General features: G+C 50.6%; 1 protein-coding gene across 1 annotated transcript in view; it reads right to left on the reverse strand.

The window, feature by feature from the left end:
• Positions 1–18,654, reverse strand: part of LOC127462867 (hydrocephalus-inducing protein homolog) — a 131,371-nt gene that overhangs the window by 88,849 nt on the left and 23,868 nt on the right. Inside the window, exons 17-27 of the mRNA XM_051771804.1 lie at positions 17,905–18,040; positions 17,252–17,416; positions 16,218–16,370; positions 14,132–14,364; positions 13,178–13,412; positions 12,422–12,565; positions 10,834–10,977; positions 10,036–10,349; positions 8,565–9,057; positions 7,978–8,076; positions 7,185–7,394 (exon numbers count right to left, since the gene is read on the reverse strand). Of these exons, the coding sequence (XP_051627764.1) occupies positions 7,185–7,394; positions 7,978–8,076; positions 8,565–9,057; positions 10,036–10,349; positions 10,834–10,977; positions 12,422–12,565; positions 13,178–13,412; positions 14,132–14,364; positions 16,218–16,370; positions 17,252–17,416; positions 17,905–18,040 (2,326 nt within the window). The remainder of the gene's footprint in view (positions 1–7,184; positions 7,395–7,977; positions 8,077–8,564; positions 9,058–10,035; positions 10,350–10,833; positions 10,978–12,421; positions 12,566–13,177; positions 13,413–14,131; positions 14,365–16,217; positions 16,371–17,251; positions 17,417–17,904; positions 18,041–18,654) is intronic.

Below are 18,654 nucleotides of genomic sequence, written 5' to 3' on the forward strand. Positions count from 1 at the left end.
CGAGGCATTCCAGAAGAAAAGACACCTGCATGCAAGTATTGGCAAGCAACACACCAGCAAAAAGGGAGACAGATGGGGTGTCCTAGTTACGACAGCTGAAGACCAGTTCATCATGGTGGGTGTAACCCAAAACTGTGTATTCTATAGCCTTCCATGTCATTTCCCAGAAACTAGACTATTGTTGTCAATAGACTATTCGCACCCTCTGCCCATAGAGCCTGACTCCTCAGGCTATAAACTAGGTGTTAAGAGGCCTGTGAGATAGGAGGATGTTTCTGTCCTCACACCCTTTGTGAAACTCCCCGCCCTGAGGGGAGTACCAAGCATTCCTGCCTGAACTGGAGGATATATAATCTTGGAGTTTTGGAACATTTTTCAACCCACTCGTGGGATCCAGAGGAAGGCTGCATCTCATCGCTCTCAACCAGACTTAGACCACCACTGGACTGCGATCACCAGTTCTGGCCAGACTGCAGCAGCTCTCCCACCAGCAGGTTCTTCCCCTCTCCCTTTACTTTGGACTCAAACAGGGCCCAAGGAACACCACTTTGTTCAGGCCCCAGGGTACTGGGTTATACATTTGGGTTTTTGTGGGTTGAGACCAATTGTTTGTTTGTATTATTGTACTTACTGTATTATTTTAATAAATTGTTATTCTGACTTATAATCTCTCCTTTGAGTTGAGTTCATTCCCCCTGCTGGTTAACTCTTAAACCAGCACATTTTTGGTGCCCAACGTCGGGCAGAGAGAGAGAAGTCAGAATCACAATTTCATTTTAAGCATTTGTCTATTTGGATATAGAAACTCCCTGATCACCATGTTGTTTGATGCACTCACATGGATGTGGTATTTGAGCCTGTTCATATTTCCACAGATGGGGTATTATTTGCCTGTTTTGATGCTCTCTTTAAGACCAGGGAGAGGGATCCAAATTGCTTTATTAGTATATTATGTTTATGTCATTCTAACATCAGAAGCAATGAGTTTCATTGTAAATGTGTATTCAGTCCTGTTTGCCTGTCCTGGTTTGGGTTGCTACCTCTGGGGCCTCATTAAAAATCGTACCCAGCCTTTTGGGGGAACAGGGGGGATGGTTTCCAGCCTCAGCTCCTTCTTCCCCTTCAGACCTGCTACAACAGTTTGAAAATATTGAGTTCCCTTTTGATGTTAAGGACAGCATAATGTTATTGTTAGTGTTGCTCTGTCTGCTCTGTACTGTGTACACCATGTTTAGGGTCAGAACAGTGCCTTCTAGGGAGGTTGTTTGGACACCTGCCCTGGGAGCAGATAATGCTGAATGGCACGGGAAGTGGGAGGGCATCAGGCAGTATTTGGAAAAGTTTTCTCCTCCAATGATCTGGAAATTCACCCCTGAACAACTGCAGGATCCTGTTAGCATGATAAGACTGGTGAAGGAAAAATGCTCTGGCAGCTCCAGAGATGGCCAGCTCACAGCAACCTGCTGGGCCCTGGCCACTGCCTACCGGACACTACTTGACATGGTACAGCACTGTCAGGGGGAGGAGAGAAGGAGCAAATCCACAGGCACCACGTCCACCCAAACCACAGCTGAGTCAGAGGGAGAAAGAAATAAACCAACCAGCACCGTGTCCACACAAACCATCACGGAGCCAGAAGAACAAACAAAACCAATAGCAGTCGCCCCTGTCCAGAAAAGGAAATCAAAGACTAAATCAGTCCATATAGCAAATGATGACGAAGAGGCGGGACCTTCACATCCACCGGAGGAGACAGAGCCAGAAATAATCACTCGGTCCCTATCCCTGGGTGAGCTACGTGAGCTCCGGAGAGAGTTCACACGACAGGCGAACGAGTCCATTCTGACCTGGCTGCTCCGAATCTGGGATGCTGCAGCTAATGATACGATCCTAGATGGGAGTGAAGCCAGACAGCTGGGATCCCTGTCTCGAGATGTAGTCATTGATCAGGGGATTGGAAGGAGGCAGGAGACTCTCAGCCTCTGGCGGCGACTGTTGTGCAGTGTGAGGGAGAGATACCTTTGTAAGGAGGACCTCCACGTACAGCAAGGACAGTGGAACACGATGGAACAAGGTATCTGGTGCTTAAGGGAGTTAGTTGTACTGGAGATAATCTTTTCAGAGGATGAAAGATTCCCTAAGAGTCCAGATGGTGTACAGTGCACCTCCCAAATGTGGTTAAAGTTTGCACGACTCGGGCCAGAAATGTATTCCCGCTACTTAGCAACGCTGCAATGGAGGGAGGGAGAGGACAAGGTGGGAGCATTGGTTAGTAAACTCAGGATTTATGAAGACACTGTCACCGCCCCATTACGAGCCCACGTCTCATCTGTGGAAACCAAACTGGCTGAACACGTCCGAAGCCTGGAAGAGAAAATTGAAGAGGGACATCAGAAGCTAAGAGAAGAAATTAAGGAAGGGATTTCCCATATCTCGCCAGGACAAACAAGAGTCTCTGCTATTAGGAGCCAGCGTCCCCCAGCTAAGGAGAGAAGGTACACTCCACGTGGCGATCTATGGTTTTACCTCCGTGAGCACGGAGAAGATATGAGGAAGTGGGATGGGAAACCCACCTCTTCCTTAGCAGCCCAGGTACGTGAACTGAAAAGAGGAACAAATACCATAAAGAACTCTTCAAGGGTAAACATTGCTCCAGTCTCTCGTGGGCAAGACTCCAGACGGTACAGGAATGATCCTCTTGAAGGGACCTCCAGGTCATACCCACAAGAAGAGCACAATGAGTACCATGACCAGGACTAGGGGTGCCCTGCCTCTAGCCAGGTAGAGGAGAGGGACAATCGAGTCTATTGGACTGTGTGGATTCGATGGCCTGGCACATCAGAGCCACAAAGATATAAGGCCTTAGTGGACACCGGCGCACAATGTACTTTAATGCCATCAAGATACGTAGGGGCAGAATCCATCTCCATTTCTGGGGTGACAGGGGGATCCCAACAGCTGACTGTACTGGAAGCTGAAGTGAGCCTGACTGGGAAGGAATGGCACAGACACCCCATCGTGACTGGCCCAGAGGCCCCGTGCATCCTTGGCATAGATTACCTGAGGAGTGGGTATTTCAAAGACCCAAAAGGACTTCGTTGGGCTTTTGGCATAGCTGCTGTGGAGACGGAGGAAATTAGACAGTTGAACACCTTGCCTGGTCTCTCAGAGGACCCCTCTGCTGTGGGACTGCTGAAGGTTGAAGAACAATTGGTACCGATAGCCACAGCAACAGTGCACCGTCGGCAATACCGCACCGACCGGGACTCTGTGACCCCTATACATAAGATGATCCGTGAACTGGAGACCCAGGGGGTGGTCAGCAAGACTCGCTCACCCTTTAATAGCCCTATATGGCCAGTGCGTAAGTCCAGCGGAGAGTGGAGGCTGACGGTGGATTACCGTGGACTCAATGAAGTCACACCCCCCCTGAGTGCTGCTGTGCCGGACATGCTGGAGCTCCAGTATGAGCTGGAGTCCAAGGAAGCCAAGTGGTATGCCACCATTGACATAGCCAATGCCTTTTTCTCCATTCCTTTGGCAGCGGAGTGCAGGCCACAATTTGCTTTCACTTGGAGAGGTGTGCAGTACACCTGGAATCGACTGCCTCAGGGGTGGAAACACAGTCCCAGCATTTGCCATGGACTGATCCAGACTGCACTGGAAAAGGGCGAGGCTCCAGAGCACCTACAGTACATTGATGACATCATTGTATGGGGGAACACAGCGGGCGAAGTCTTCGAGAAAGGAGAGAAGATAATCCAGATTCTCCTAAGAGCCGGTTTTGCCATTAAACGGAGTAAGGTCAAGGGACCTGCTCAGGAAATTCAGTTCCTAGGAGTGAAGTGGCAAGATGGACGCCGCCTAATTCCAATGGAGGTGATTAACAAAATAGCAGCCATGTCCCCACCAACCAGCAAGAAGGAAACACAGGCTTTCCTAGGCGCTGTGGGCTTTTGGAGGATGCATATCCCCGAGTATAGTCAGATTGTAAGCCCTCTCTACCTTGTGACACGGAAGAAAAATGATTTCCAGTGGGGCCCCGAACAACAACAAGCCTTTGAACAAATTAAACAGGAGATTGCCCATGCGGTAGCCCTTGGGCCAGTAAGGACAGGACAGGACGTGAAGAACGTGCTCTACACCGCAGCCGGGGAGAATGGCCCTTCTTGGAGCCTCTGGCAGAAAGTGCCTGGGGAGACCCGAGGACGACCGCTGGGATTCTGGAGTCGGGGATACAAAGGATCTGAAGCCAGCTATACACCAACTGAGAAAGAGATCCTGGCTGCCTATGAAGGAGTTCGAGCTGCCTCAGAAGTAATCGGCACCGAAGCGCAGCTCCTCCTGGCACCCCGACTACCAGTGCTGGGCTGGATGTTCAAGGGAAGAGTTCCTTCCACACATCATGCCACCGATGCCACGTGGAGTAAGTGGATCGCTCTGATCACGCAGTGAACCCGGATAGGGAATCCTAATCGCCCTGGGATTCTGGAAATTATCACCAATTGGCCCGAAGGTGAGAGTTTCGGACTATCCTCTGAAGAAGAGGAGGAGAAGGTGACACGGGCTGAGGAGGTCCCACCAGTTGACAAGCTACCCGCAGATGAAAGGCGATATGTGCTCTTCACGGATGGCTCCTGCCGCATTGTAGGGACAAACCGAAAATGGAAGGCAGCTGTATGGAGTCCCACACGGCGAGTTGCAGAAGCGACTGAAGGACAAGGTGGGTCAAGTCAGTTTGCAGAACTTAAAGCCGTTCAGTTGGCTTTGGATATAGCTGAACGAGAGAAGTGGCCAAGACTCTATCTCTACACTGACTCATGGATGGTGGCCAATGCTCTGTGGGGATGGCTGGAGCGATGGAAAAAGGCCAACTGGCAGCGCCAAGGGAAACCCATCTGGGCGGCGGAGATGTGGCAGGACATCGCTGGCCGGGTAGAGAAGCTGAGTGTGAAGGTCCGTCACGTAGACGCTCATGTAGGCAAGAAACGGGCTAATGAGGAGCATCGTAACAACGAGCAGGCGGACCGAGCTGCCAGGATTAAAGTCTCTCAGGTCGATCTGGATTGGCAGCACAAAGGAGAATTATTTCTGGCTTGATGGGCCCATGACGCCTCCAGTCACCAGGGGAGAGATGCAACATACAGATGGGCTCGTGACCGAGGGGTGGACTTAACCAAGGACATTGTCTCGCAGGTCATCCATGACTGTGAGACATGTGCTGCCATCAAGCAGGCCAAGCGGGTGAAGCCTCTATGGTATGGTGGACGGTGGTCGAAGTACAGGTATGGGGAAGCCTGGCAAGTTGACTACATCACGCTCCCCAAAACCCGCCAAGGTAAGCACTACGTACTGACCATGGTAGAAGGAAGCACTGGATGGTTGGAGACATACCCCGTGCCTCATGCCACTGCCCGGAATACCATCCTGGGCCTTGAAAAACAAGTCCTGTGGCAACATGGCACCCCGGAGAGAATTGAGTCTGATAATGGGACCCATTTCAAGAATGGCCTCGTAGACACCTGGGCCAAAGAGCACGGCATTGAGTGGGTGTATCATATCCCCTACCATGCACCAGCTGCTGGAAAAGTTGAGCGGTGCAACGGACTGCTGAAAACCACCCTGAAGGCACTGTGTGGGGAGACTCTCAAACACTGGGAGCTGCATTTAGCAAAGGCCACCTGGTTGGTCAACACCCGAGGTTCCATCAATTGAGCTGGTCCTGCCCAGTCAGAACCTTTGCATACTGTAGATGGAGATAAAGTCCCCGTGGTACATATGAGAGGAATGTTAGGGAAGACTGTTTGGATTAGTCCCACCTCAAGCAAAGGCAAACCCATCCGAGGGATTGTTTTTGCTCAAGGACCTGGTTCCACCTGGTGGGTAATGCAAAAAGATGGGGAGACACGTTGTGTACCACAAGGGGACCTAATTTTGAGTGAGAATGGTCTGTAATGTTTCATTGTATATATATAGATAGATAGATAGATAGATGTATATAGTTTTAAAGGGGGTTAGTTTGGGCATGACATGGATGGCATAGAATAAGGGGTGGATAATGTCCTAGTTAGGACAGCTGAGATCAGTTCATCATGGTGGGTGCAACCCAAAACTGTATTCTATAGCCTTCCATGTCATTTCCCAGAAACTAGACTATTGTTGTCAATAGACTATTCGCACCCTCTGCCCATAGAGCCTGACTCCTCAGGCTATAAACTAGGTGTTAAGAGGCCTGTGAGATAGGAGGATGTTTCTGTCCTCACACCCTTTGTGAAACTCCCCGCCCTGAGGGGAGTACCAAGCATTCCTGCCTGAACTGGAGGATATATAATCTTGGAGTTTTGGAACATTTTTCAACCCACTCGTGGGATCCAGAGGAAGGCTGCATCTCATCGCTCTCAACCAGACTTAGACCATCACTGGACTGCGATCACCACTTTGGCCAGACTGCAGCAGCTCTCGCACCAGCAGGTTCTTCCCCTCTCCCTTTACTTTGGACTCAAACAGGGCCCAAGGAACACCACTTTGTTCAGGCCCCAGGGTACTGGGTTATACATTTGGGTTTTTGTGGGTTGAGACCAATTGTTTGTTTGTATTATTGTACTTACTGTATTATTTTAATAAATTGTTATTCTGACTTACAATCTCTCCTTTGAGTTGAGTTCATTCCCCCTGCTGGTTAACTTTTAAACCAGCACATGGGGCACCAAGACAGGGACAGCAGCTGGAAAGACCTGTGGACTTTTAACTGAGAAGTAGTAAAGTAGGGATTACTCTGGGACATTCTCTCCAACTGCAGTGACCGGAAGCCCAACCGGGTTATTTTGAGGATTAAGCAAGAGCATTAAACAAGAGCATCTCATTGGAGCTCAGGCTTTACGAGTGGATCAGCAGAGGGATTTCTCAGGGACATGTCCCTCTGGACATCCCCACTGGGATCCTGCTTGCTCCAGGAGGCAGCATTAGGTACCCTGAAGATAAGGAATTCCAAACATTTTGGAGGGGGGCAGAGGTGGCCATTACAAAGCAGTCTGGATGCTAGACATACCCCTCCAAGGTTGTACTTCCAAGCCCCAGAGCCAACAAAGGAGTTGGGAAGGGGAGAGAGCCCTGGGCCGGGTTGGGAAGTAACCTGCTGGTGATGGTCCCAAGGCAGCAACTCTGCCAGGAGAAGGGGGTGGTACCTGCAGCCCGCAGTCAATCTCCTCGACGCTCAGGTGGTAGGTGAGGACTGAAGTCTCCCCCCTCAGCTCCACCTCGTAGGTTGGGCCTCCCTCCACCTGGCACAGCACCGTGACACGGGCGATGATGTTGGCGTGGCCAAAGAAGGTGAAGGGCACCTGCTGGCTCTTGCCCGGCTGCAGCACACCGGACACCGGCTGGATGTCGAAAACCTGCAGTAGGGGACGAGGGATCGAGTCGTTGAGCGTGGAAATGGGTGCAGAAGAGCAGCTGTGGCTTGGAGCAAAGTACAACCATAGCTGGAGGGGCCTATTCCTCAAACACCAGCCAGAAGCATCCTAATCTCATCCAGCCTCCGTGCCACTGACCAGTGGAGGGAGCATGGCCAAAGTCTTCCGCCATACTCACTGCTCAACGCATTAATACTAGACATTAAAGTAAACTGGGATGTCTCCTGGCAGCAAAACATTCTCTCTGCTGCAGAACTTGCCTTTAAAACCAGTTTTTACTGCCTTCAGAAAAGCAAGAGACTCAGAGGTGAGAGCTCTTGGAGCTGAGGGGAGGACTCCAGCCCAGCTCATCTGACTCCTGAGGTTTTTCCCTCTCTCTGACTTACATGCTGCTCTCTCAAGGTGCTACACCAAATGCTCCTGAAAAATATCCTGTTGAGCACCTGATGAGGTACCAGGGGAGCAGTGCCCTCCATGGGTGCTGCACAGGGAGTTCTGTAGCTCTGGGGGCAACAGACCTGCTTGCCATGCTGAAAACGTGCAAGTGAGAGAGATTCCCACTCACCTCCTCCACTCTGAAGCCAGGGGGCTTTACCTCCGCCGACTGCCCAGACCTCTTCGTCTCTACTGAGCTCCGAGGCCCTGCAGCAGTGGATGGTGGCACCTGGAAGACAAGCCACTTTCCATTCCAGGACACAGCCACCTTGCCAAGTCTCACTCTATAAAAGGCAGCTCTGGGGCCATCACTGCAATGCTGGCTCTTGGGTGAAGGCAGAGACCTGAAAATGGGTGGTCTAGCTGGGCTGGGAAGGGGGTACATGGAGATCAGGATTTGGCATGGCTTGCTACAGGAAGGAAACTGGAAGCCTTCTCATCATGATGCAGAAAAGCCTCATTTTACATTGTAAAGGAAACAAGCCAAAAAATCCCAAACTCATCATAGGTCTGTAGGATCGGAGTGGGCTTCTCCAAAGAAAAGTATCCTATTTCTCCCTCCCCAGATGCCCCATGTCTAGCCACTGGCCCTGTTGCCCAGCCCACTCTCAGGGTACAGAACAGCAGGGCAGCAAAAGGGGAGGTCGGCACAAACACAGCTTTTTGGTGGCAAGCCGGGGGAGGCAACACAGGTGGCAGGTGCACAAGAAAACCCACCTTTGCTTCTGGGGAGTCCTCTGAATGTGAGGACTCTTCAGAAGAATCCTGCTCTGTTTCCAGGGAGTCCTCTGAATCTGATGACTTTTGGGAGGAGTCCTGCTTTGTTTCCAGGGAGTTCTCTGGATCTGATGACTGTTCAGGAGAATCGTCCTCTGTTTCCAGGGAGTCCTCTGGATCTGATGACTCTTCGGAAGAATCCTGCTCTGTTTCCAGGGAGTCCTCTGAATCTGATGACTCTTCGAAAGAATCCTGTTCTGTTTCCATGCAGTTCTCTAAATGTGATGTCTGTTGGGAAGAATCCTGTTCTGTTTCCAGGTAGTTTGCTGAAGGTGATGATTGTTGAGAAGAGTCCTGCACTGCTTCCGGGGCTTTGGTTGGCTCCTGCACACTTCCAGGCCTGAAGTACCTCCTTGAATAACGCCCACACCCAACACAGCCGAACGTGACCATTTGTGGTTGGGGTTTGAATGTAGGTGGGGAAGGTATGAACCTGGAAAATAACGTAACCACGATCACGGACCTGCAGTGGGAGGGAGGGACACCTGCACGAGCAATTCCTCGTCAGGATGCAGCCCCCGGGTGGGTGCAGGTGTGGTGAGCTCAGAAAGGGGGTGTCTCAGAAAAGGAGAAGGAAGGGGAAGGTAACAAGATGTTCAGCATCAGCTCAGGTGCTAACTAGCTCTTTCTGTGATGTGATTTGGGACTTTCTGGGCATCCTCCAGCACTTCCAGGCCAAGGTTGGGAGTGCAGAGAAGGCAGCAAGGAGAAGAGAGCTGTTTCTCTGCTTGCAGAGAGGACCCATCCCAAAGTAGAGGGGCCAAAGGGCTGTGAAAGTGCCTCCACCAGCACTGTGGAGGTGAGACTAGGAGCCCTTCACCAAGGTGGTCACTGCCTCAGGCCACAGAGGTCTGAGAAAGCAGATTTCCCCACCAGCTTTATTTCCCAGAGGAAACCAGGAGGGGGACTACAGTAACACCAAACTCATGGAAAACGCCTATTCCCTGAGCATCCAGCCTGACCACGGCTGGTCAGTGTTATTCCACAAGGGAAAGTCAAAAGCAGTTTGTCACATCCCAGGCAAACAGCTTTGGTCTTTGCAAAGTACAAACATCATCATGGTTGGGCTTCGCGAACGAAGATTTGGGAAGGGCTCTACCCACGTTTGTTGCAAGCGCGTTGGTGGCTGAAAAGGTCAATACGAGATAGACACGTCCGGTTGCAAAAGGCACAACAGAAAGACTCCTTAGATGGTAAATTCTGCAAGGCACAATTCTTTCTGCATTGCCTTTTCTCCTCAAGGGTGATCCTGTGTGCTTTCTCAAAAGCATCAGCAGCATTATAGATGGTGCGTCTCCAGGTCTCTCAATTGGAGGCCAGAGTAGACCAGTTATGGTGGTCAATATGGCCAAAAAGTACAAACAGAACCCCAGGAAAAAGAGCTTCCAGGAGAGGGCAAAGGTGCACATACCCTGTCGGGTACTCCTTGCTGTCCATCTGGAATGACCAGTGGTAGTGGGCAGGAATTGGGCTGCAGTTGGTCATCTCCAGGTAACGCACTTGTTCCGTGCCAGTCACGATGCAACCAAAGTCCAGTGCTTTGGTCGGGATACGGAGATTCGGGAAGTAGACCTCTCCCCGAATGGTGATCTCTTCCTCATGAGGATGTTCCCCAAGCCGGATCTTCATAGTCTTCTCTGCTACCCAGCTGATCGGATCCTTTTCATAAGCTGGGTTAAAGCCGATGGAGAGATGAAGTTCCTGCCCTGCCTCCATCTTCACAGGCTGCAAGGAGACAAGGAGTGTTAGTCACCCACACGATGAAGTCCCAAGGTCTGACAGCACGAAACCGTAAACGCTCAAAGTGTGACCCCAGCACGGCCTTCCCAGTCCACCCTTCAGTTCTTTACAAGGGAGGGTCTGTCTGCAAGCACCACACTCCAGTGGGGAATTCTCAGGCTCCTGTTTCTGTGCTCAGCAGCAATACAAGAGGATGGGGTGCTCTCCAGGAGACACCTCTGCTGCATGGCTTGCCCACACCTGGCTGCCTGCTCCCTTCCCCTCATATCTTAGAGCCAGGAGGGATCTTTCCAATTCAGATGAGTTTTTGCTTCCTTCAGCAGCTCTGCTGACTCAGTTCACAGTTCAGGCCAGTCCACTGTTGACTCTACGGAATAAACTTCTCGACTTGAGGACCTCCCAACAGAAGGGCACCACCACAGCCCTCCCTCTTCAAAGCCCACTGGCAGGAGGGTCCTTGGCTGCTCACCTGGGCCTCTGCAGGGAGGGGCTGATGGTCTGCAGCACAGATTAGGAACGGTTGCTCCAAGTCCAGCAAAAGGTGGAATGGCAGGCAGCAGGTGTTTTTTAAAGACAGAGGCTTGTACTGAAGAGTCAGGACATCATCGGGGTGCTACAGAAACAGGAGACAAGGAAAAACAACCTCAAGGAGCCACAGACCTCCTTCCCCTTCCAATGCATTTCACATTTTTCAACCTCAGAAGTGCATATATCTCTATTTACTCTTTTTCTTTGATTCTAAACCTTCCAGGACATTTTTCTCTAGAGCTGATTCTTTTCATGTTTGGAAATTACAGCCTCCCCTGGCAGACAAGGAAACGCTCCCATGTACAGAGGAAGGAATAGGCCCCTGAGAGGAGGCAGCTGCTTGAACAAGATCAAAGGCAGAAAGTGACCCCAGAACGTTTGTCTCCTCTCTTGGGCAGAACAACACAAGATGATCTTCCCTCATATACAGTCATTTCTCACAGCCTTATTGGCTCCAGCAGCCTCCTAGAAGCAGTGATGCCAGCCAGAAGAGAAAAGCAAGCGGGATTTGGCTCAGGGTGGGGATCCTGCAGCAGCCCAAGGTCAACTTTGAACATTCCATGAACATGTGGCCAGCCAAAAACCTCAACAGTCCCTCTGCATTGTGCGTCCTGCTGCCTCTGCTACAGGCACATGATGTCTATAACCTCAGAGCTATGATCAGCCTAAGCTCCTTCTTCTTGTTTGTGCATTGTGGTGGGCTTCTTGCATGGTGCAGAGAAACCAGACAGAGTTTGGGAAACTAGTTCTGGATGTATTGATATCAAACAGTTGCAGTGCCAGAGCACTCCATAAATCAGTGTGGCATCAAGCAGAGCACAGGCAGGCATCAGAGAGAGCTGAAAAGCTTCTCGTTACATTCAAACTGCCTGTTCCCAGAATTCAGTGCTTCCATGGAAGCCTGGGAACCTGAGGAGAGACCCAAAACCACAGAAACTAAATAATGCAACATCCTTTCCAGACACCTTGTGGGAATGATAATGCAGAAGTTGGGATCCAGAGACTAAAGGGCACCTGCTTTGCCTCGGTGGCATCATCACTGCAGCTGCAGGACATGTGTGAGTCCTTAGAAGCAGGTGAGGCTTGGGGAAATGCACAGAGCTGTACCATAGAGCTATACCATAGAGCATCCATACCAACAGCAGAGAAGGCAAAGACACACAGCAGATGACAGGTTTTTCCTCATCAGCCTGAGGAATTCACAGGAATCTCTGGTTTTCCCAGCTTCCCTACAGCACTGGTGTTCAGACATCACCGTGCATTGGAGGATCCTCAAAAACCTCCCTTGACAGTGTGCACAGAAACTGGCATTTCTCCCCAGGTGGCCCCAGTCCCCCTCAGCAGTGCAGCTGTAGCTGCAATTCTACTTTAAGGAAGTTAAAAACTAGTCTCATCTCTAAAAACATCCTCACTTACTTTACAAAGTGCCTCAGAAGGGTAAAGAGGGCTGTTAACACAAGCACACACCCCCCCATGAGCTCTCTCACTGAGCCATGCAGTAAATGCCAGGATGCAATCCAGAGACTTACCTTCTCCACACAGAAAGTGATTGCTCTGGATGATATTTGCACCGTGGGAGAAATGAACTTGCAGGTGACCTTTGTCTTGATTATCTCTTTCTTTGTTATCTCTGGCCCCACGGCTGCCTCACACACCAGCTTCTCCTCCACTTCCTGCATGCAAGAGTCACTTGTCACCAGTGGTGCTGGCAGGGTGTCCAGCAAATGCCCTGCGTTGGCTCCTTACCCCCCACGGGCCACAAAGTTACAGACACTGCCCCCTTTTCTTCCTGTGCTGTTGCAGCCTATTTCTTCTGCGCTCCAATGGCCCTAACTGCACCCCAACAGCCACAAAAGGCACTTGTGAGACACTTCCTCCCTTCACAGGGCTTCTCTTTCACCCCCTGCTTACCCTAGAGAAACCACCTGACACTTGTTTAATTCACTTTCTGCTTGGGCTCCTGCTTTAAGTGTAACCTATTTTCTCTGCCCTTCCTTTGTGGCTCAGCAGGTGACACTCCTGTTTGCCCCGACAGAGCAATACTTCCTTCAGCCCGTATTTTGGGATCAGCATTGCGGTTTGGTAGCTATGGAATCACAAAAAAGCCTTAGCAACTGATGGTGACCAGCAAAGAAAGCCACCAGTGCTGCCATGGAAACCTGCAGCCTTAAACACTGTCTTGAAGGCCCTTGCTCATTTTCCCAGGCAAATGTCAAGGGGCTGCAGGAGAAGCCCCACTGGAGGGGACTTGATGGGGAAGGCTCGGCCCTCGGCAGGGATCTCACCTGGACAGTGCTGGAGAAGCCTTCCAGCATCAGCTCCATAGTCTCGCCTGGCTGCAGATACATCCCCCGTGGCTGCAGCTTAAATACGGGGGGGGTGGGTCTCTGGGAAGCGTTTCTGCCCTTGGTGACACTGAGGGCAGGGAGAGGATGACGCTGTCGAAAGGTGCCCCAGTACAGCCGCTGGAACTGCTGCCCCTTGTTTGTCACGTTGAACCGGAAAATGCAGGGAACGAGGCTGGAGGAGAAGCAGAGATGGAAAAGGTCATGGGAGCTGCTATTTCCCTGCAGTCAAGTGCTCTCAGCAAGCAATCTGAGATGTTAACAGCTTGGAGACCGTCCTCGTTTCCCGCTCTTAACGTGGACCAGAAATAATGTCTGATGCCTTTCTGATGTTGTTGTTGCAAAGAGAAATCGGTTTATACTGATAATGTAGTATTTCCACAGCTTCCCTCACCACAAGGGACTTCCTTCATCACCGTGGGCTTTTTCCCTCACCATTCTGGGCTTCCCCTAATGGATCCAGACTGAAACCATCACTTTGAGAACACTTCACCTCCAAGAAGGCCACAAGAAGAGAATCAATGGGATGTCAATGGAATCCATGCAGAGGTGATATTTTCTCTACTTAATCTGTCCCTTTGTCATTCTCTTTGTCTCCCCCTTTCTCTCTTTTCCCCATTTCTCTCTGTCTCTCTCTACCTCACATTTACTGTTAAATAAAAATCCGTACTACTGACTTTGGAATATGGTCTCATTTGCCCCTTAATTCGGGCAGAGGCGTCTCTCTAATAATTTAAGGAACCTGAGCATAACAACATGTTTCTAAAGGAAGCTCTGGCTTCAGGGAAACAGAGCCAGGGCCTGGAGCACTGTAGAAGATTTAGCCTGAAAGCCTACAGCATAACTGCTCCTTGCTGAGCCAAGAGGAGAAGTAGGAGTTAAGAGATCTCTTACTTGAACTGGGGTTCCAAATTCAGCTCCGGAGCAAACGGTTTGTCAATGGCAATTGTGGTGCCAGTGCCCACAGCCTGGATGGGGATGACACTGGTAAGGCTGTTCTCAACAAACAGCTTCATGCTGTCCTCAAATCTCCCTGTGTCACCCAGGTTTGCCATGACAACCACAGGAACCTCAGCCTTGGCAGGGACCACTCCTTCCCTGGGTTCAATACTCCAGCATTTGCCATCCTGGAAGACAAGGCAAACATGCATTTAGGGTGGAAACCATGGACCTTGGTGACTTGTGGGGTGTGAGAAAAGGAACGACTACAGAGAGGAGGATAAAAATTGTAAAGCCTTCATTTCCCTAAATCTAAGCTACTGTGTCTGGGCAAGAGCAGAGCTTATACAACCTGTATTTTACCCTCTTTTAATCCATTTTAACAGACTTTTAAGTTTTGCCCAACCCAAGGGATGCTCCTCCTCAGGAGAAGGTTATTCCCCCTCCAATCTTTTCTTGGAGTGTATGCCAAGGGAAGCTACTTTCTCTCTCCTGGTTTCCCCACAACAGAGCTGGGTTTTCACAAAGGCTCAAGGCTACAGAAAGCCACGGCTGCTCAAATCCCACCACAGCAGCCACACAGCTGGAGGATACCACTGAGAGCCTGAAGACTAACTCTGCAAAACCGCTTGAGCAAAAGCCCAGCACCAAAGTCCTTGCCCCTGAAGGACCAAAGCCCTGGCTTCCCACTGATCATCAGCTGCCAAGAGGTGCCCCAGAGCCCTCTGCTTTGGAAAAGTCAGCTCTAAATGGTTATAGCAGGGCAGGAAAACAGGAAGCAGAAAGAAAACTGCTCTGTGGGCATGGCCCAGCCTTCCCAAGCACTCTGGTCCTCTGCTTTCTCATGGACGGGGTGGGGTAAGAAAGCTGTAAGCTGCCCTGGGGAGGGAGGCAAGGCCTTCCACTGGGACAGCTGTACAGACAGGGTTCGGCAGGTCCCGGCCTGGTATGAGCATGCAAAAACTATCATTTACATGCCAGCACCACCCATCTGAGGTGGCTTGCTCTCTGCAGGGGTGGAGAGCAGAATTTCATTGTGGAGTTGAAGAAAGCTGCCCTGGAAATCCCTCACTTGGAGGTTACATTTACTCCTCAGATACCTGGGAAAGCAGCAAGTGGAAAACTCACCCTCCTCCTCCTTGGCCCAGGAGACTGAGCCTGGACTCTCCCCCACCGCCTGATGCTTTATCCACAGACACAACCATGCCCACCGTGTTGGGGCTGCTTTCAACCAGCTCCAGCAGCCCAGCCCACTCAGCATGGAGGAGAACAAACTTCCTCAGCATGGAGGAGAACAAACCTCCTCCCAAGCCTGTTTCCAAGCCACTCACAGACACCTCTGCAGCAGGGAGCACATGCCAGCCAGCCCAGCCCTGCTGGCTGCACCAGTTCTGCTGCACCAGCTCAGCTTCTCCTGCCAGGGGAGCAGCCCCAGCTCCTTCTGCCCTGTGCAGCCTCCACGAATTAAAGAGCCTTTCTTTGCAGCTGCTCTCCAGATACTCTGGAACGCTATGGAGGCCACAGGCTCCAGGGGTGCACAACCTCCGCAGCTGTATCTGTGTGCAACAGCCCAGCTGCTCTGACCCCCAGGAGGGGGAAACTCCTCTCCCCACCCAGAGCTTGAGGACAGACCTCACACCCTGGTCTCTACCATTAACAGCACTTTGGCACAAAGCAAATGTAGATGGTATGAGGAAACTATGGGGAAATCCTTGCCTTCTCAGGAGCAAAGGGCCACAGGCTTCTCTTCATCTCAGAGCTCCAAAAACGTGACTTGCACTGCTAAATACCTTCCACAAAATAAAGGGAGAACTTGTAACCACAATCCAGACTCGCTTCTGCCCCTACAACTCTGCAAACTATTTCACTGAAGGTTGTCCCAGCTAAAACCACCTGCAGAGCCAGGCTCCTCTTGCCTCGGATGGAATCTCTTGTCTCCTCTCTCCCACAGAGCGATATAGAAACCTTACATATAAAATCCAAGTTCTGGGCTGCTGCTGACCAGGGAGTTTCCCTGGAAAATGGCCCCACAGACACTTACGATCTCTGCTCTGAAGGCTGCAGGGATGAGACCCAGATTGCACAGCTGGAGAGTTTGGGAAGTGTTCTGTATCACTTGGATCTTGCCGAAGTTTATCTTATTCACACTTGCATAGACAAGCGGTGTCTTTCCAGTGCACATTAAATGCATTTGCTGTTTCAGGGAGCAGGTAAGAGAGATTTAAAAAAAACAAACCCACACAACAGGGAAAGTTAAGAAAGCTTAAACAGCTCAGTCGCACTCAAGTCACTTCTCTAGGGACAGATGTGATGCTCCAGATAAAATGCTGGCCTTTTAGGCAAACCTTTGACATATTCCCCTCCCAATTAAAAAAGATTAAAGTCTGGGAAATGTTCAAACTGTAAACTGTTGGCCCAAAGGTAAAAGCTTTGCAAGAAATCTGTAGTTAAAAACAGTCTGACAGTTAAACAGCTGGTTACTCTGGTGGGAAGAAACCCTGCTCTTTAAGGGAAGCAGCCTGATAGTTATGAGCAAGCGTTTTGTTAAAAGTCAGGCTCCCCTGCACAGCCTGCACTGCCTTGCCTTCCTGTTGACTGGTTTACATGCACAATGGCAATGGCCCGGCTTGAGATGTTTGGTGCCATCCAGGGGATTTGGCATCATCATTTCCATTTGTTTGAATATAAATTTAATTCCCTGCAACCACTTTTCAAACATCAGCCTTCTCTTCTGACACAGAAAGCTGAAGATTCCCAGAAATCCTCCTTTTGTGTTCAGAGAGATGACATTTTAAAAGAGATGTTTCCACAGTTGCCAGCATTTTAAATGGAAGATTAATTAAATAAAATAATCCCCAATTTCAGCTTAGATGAACTATATGCTGAGATTACTCCCTAGGAGGACTCCACTCTTCCTCTTTTTGCAGCATAAACTGCTTATGCCACCAATGCATTCTGTCCTTGTCCACACCAGCCATATATGACAAGTCCCTGCTTTCCCTGGAAGAATCCCTGTGCACTCCACCCCCCCCCAGGATGAGCTGCACAAAGGCACACATCTCCCCTCGCACTCACCAGTGGGGATCTCTCCTTCCCGAACACAGCGATATCCACCGGGATGGAATGAGTACCCACCGCCTGGACTTCAACTGTAATGGGGATCTCCACCACATTGTGACCCTGGATAATCCCACACGGCTTGGGGCTGGAGTACCACAGAGCAGTGGCCTCTTGTTGTCTCTAGAGGGACGGAATCAAGTGCAACTTCAGAGGCACCTTTAAACTCCTTAACATCTACCACAATGGCAACTCACACACGTTTTTTAAAAATCCCCAGGAAAAAGCTGAAAGGCACAAAAAAAGATGCAAGAATTGTTGGGGCTTAGTATCCTCAGGGGGTCCAACAGCTGCTGCATCCACAGACACCCACTCCTGTGCTGGCAGCCTCCTTGCAACAGCTTTTCACAACCTTCTAAGAGCTCTCACAAGAAAACACCCCAAACACTAGAATATAAACTGCTTCCTGAAGAGGTTAAAATGATTCCTGAAGTTGATATTCAGGTAGGTTCCTATTTAACCGCTTTCTAAAGTTTACATTCAGGTAGAATCCTGTTCTCAGCACATCTTTAAGTCTGAATAGAAACCAGCAAGGTCTTATCCAAACCCCATTTGTCCGTAATAAACCCCTCAGTAGTATTTGAGAGGAGGAGGTGGATGAGATGCCAAACCTGAGGGAGAACTCTGTAGTATCCTGGAAGGGGGCTCGGGTTCACAAGGATCAGCATCTTCTGGCAAGGGACCTTTGCAGAGCACGGTCCACAGTCGAGGGTGGAGGTGAGCAAACGCAGCTCAGGAACGACACATCTGGGCAAAGAGATGACCCCAAAGGAATGAGAGATACTGAGAGAATTGAGAGCGTTCACCCCGCAGAGCATGGAATGGAGCATAAGACATTTTTCACTGTCCAACAGACGTTTAATACCTCTACAGAGATAAATCACTTGTCACGTCTTTCCACTCAAACACGTCTTGTCAAGGAGGGGCAAACCCTTAGACTCAGCACTGCAGAGGCTGCCAAGTGCCCGGGCAGAGCACGGGCCTTGTCCCACAGCTGCCTCAGCCCCTCCTTTGCCCAAGGAGGCTTGCAAGGACTCCCCCAACAGGCCCAGTGAGCCGTGAGCTCTGGAGGAGCCTTCCCATTGAGGGTCAGTGCTCGCCAAGGCTCAAGGAAAAACAACTCCCTTCTCTCCCAGGGTGCTGTTGCCCTGCCAGAAAACTCAGCCGTTTGCCTAGTGCTGAGGGCACGAGCCACCACCTGCCCTAGGGAGTGGGTGATCATCCTCCCAGTTCCTACAGCTCCCTTGCTGCTGCACCCCACAGGTCCCAGGTCTGTCCCCACTGGCACTTGCGTTACAAAACTGCAGCCCAGGCACTGACTGGACGGCTCTGCCTGGGAGAGGGAACGGCACCAGGGAACT

Source organism: Manacus candei, unplaced genomic scaffold, assembly GCF_025592945.1.
Source record: "Manacus candei isolate 608988 ecotype Guabito, Panama unplaced genomic scaffold, ASM2559294v1 h1tg000142l, whole genome shotgun sequence".
Lineage (NCBI taxonomy): Eukaryota > Metazoa > Chordata > Aves > Passeriformes > Pipridae > Manacus > Manacus candei.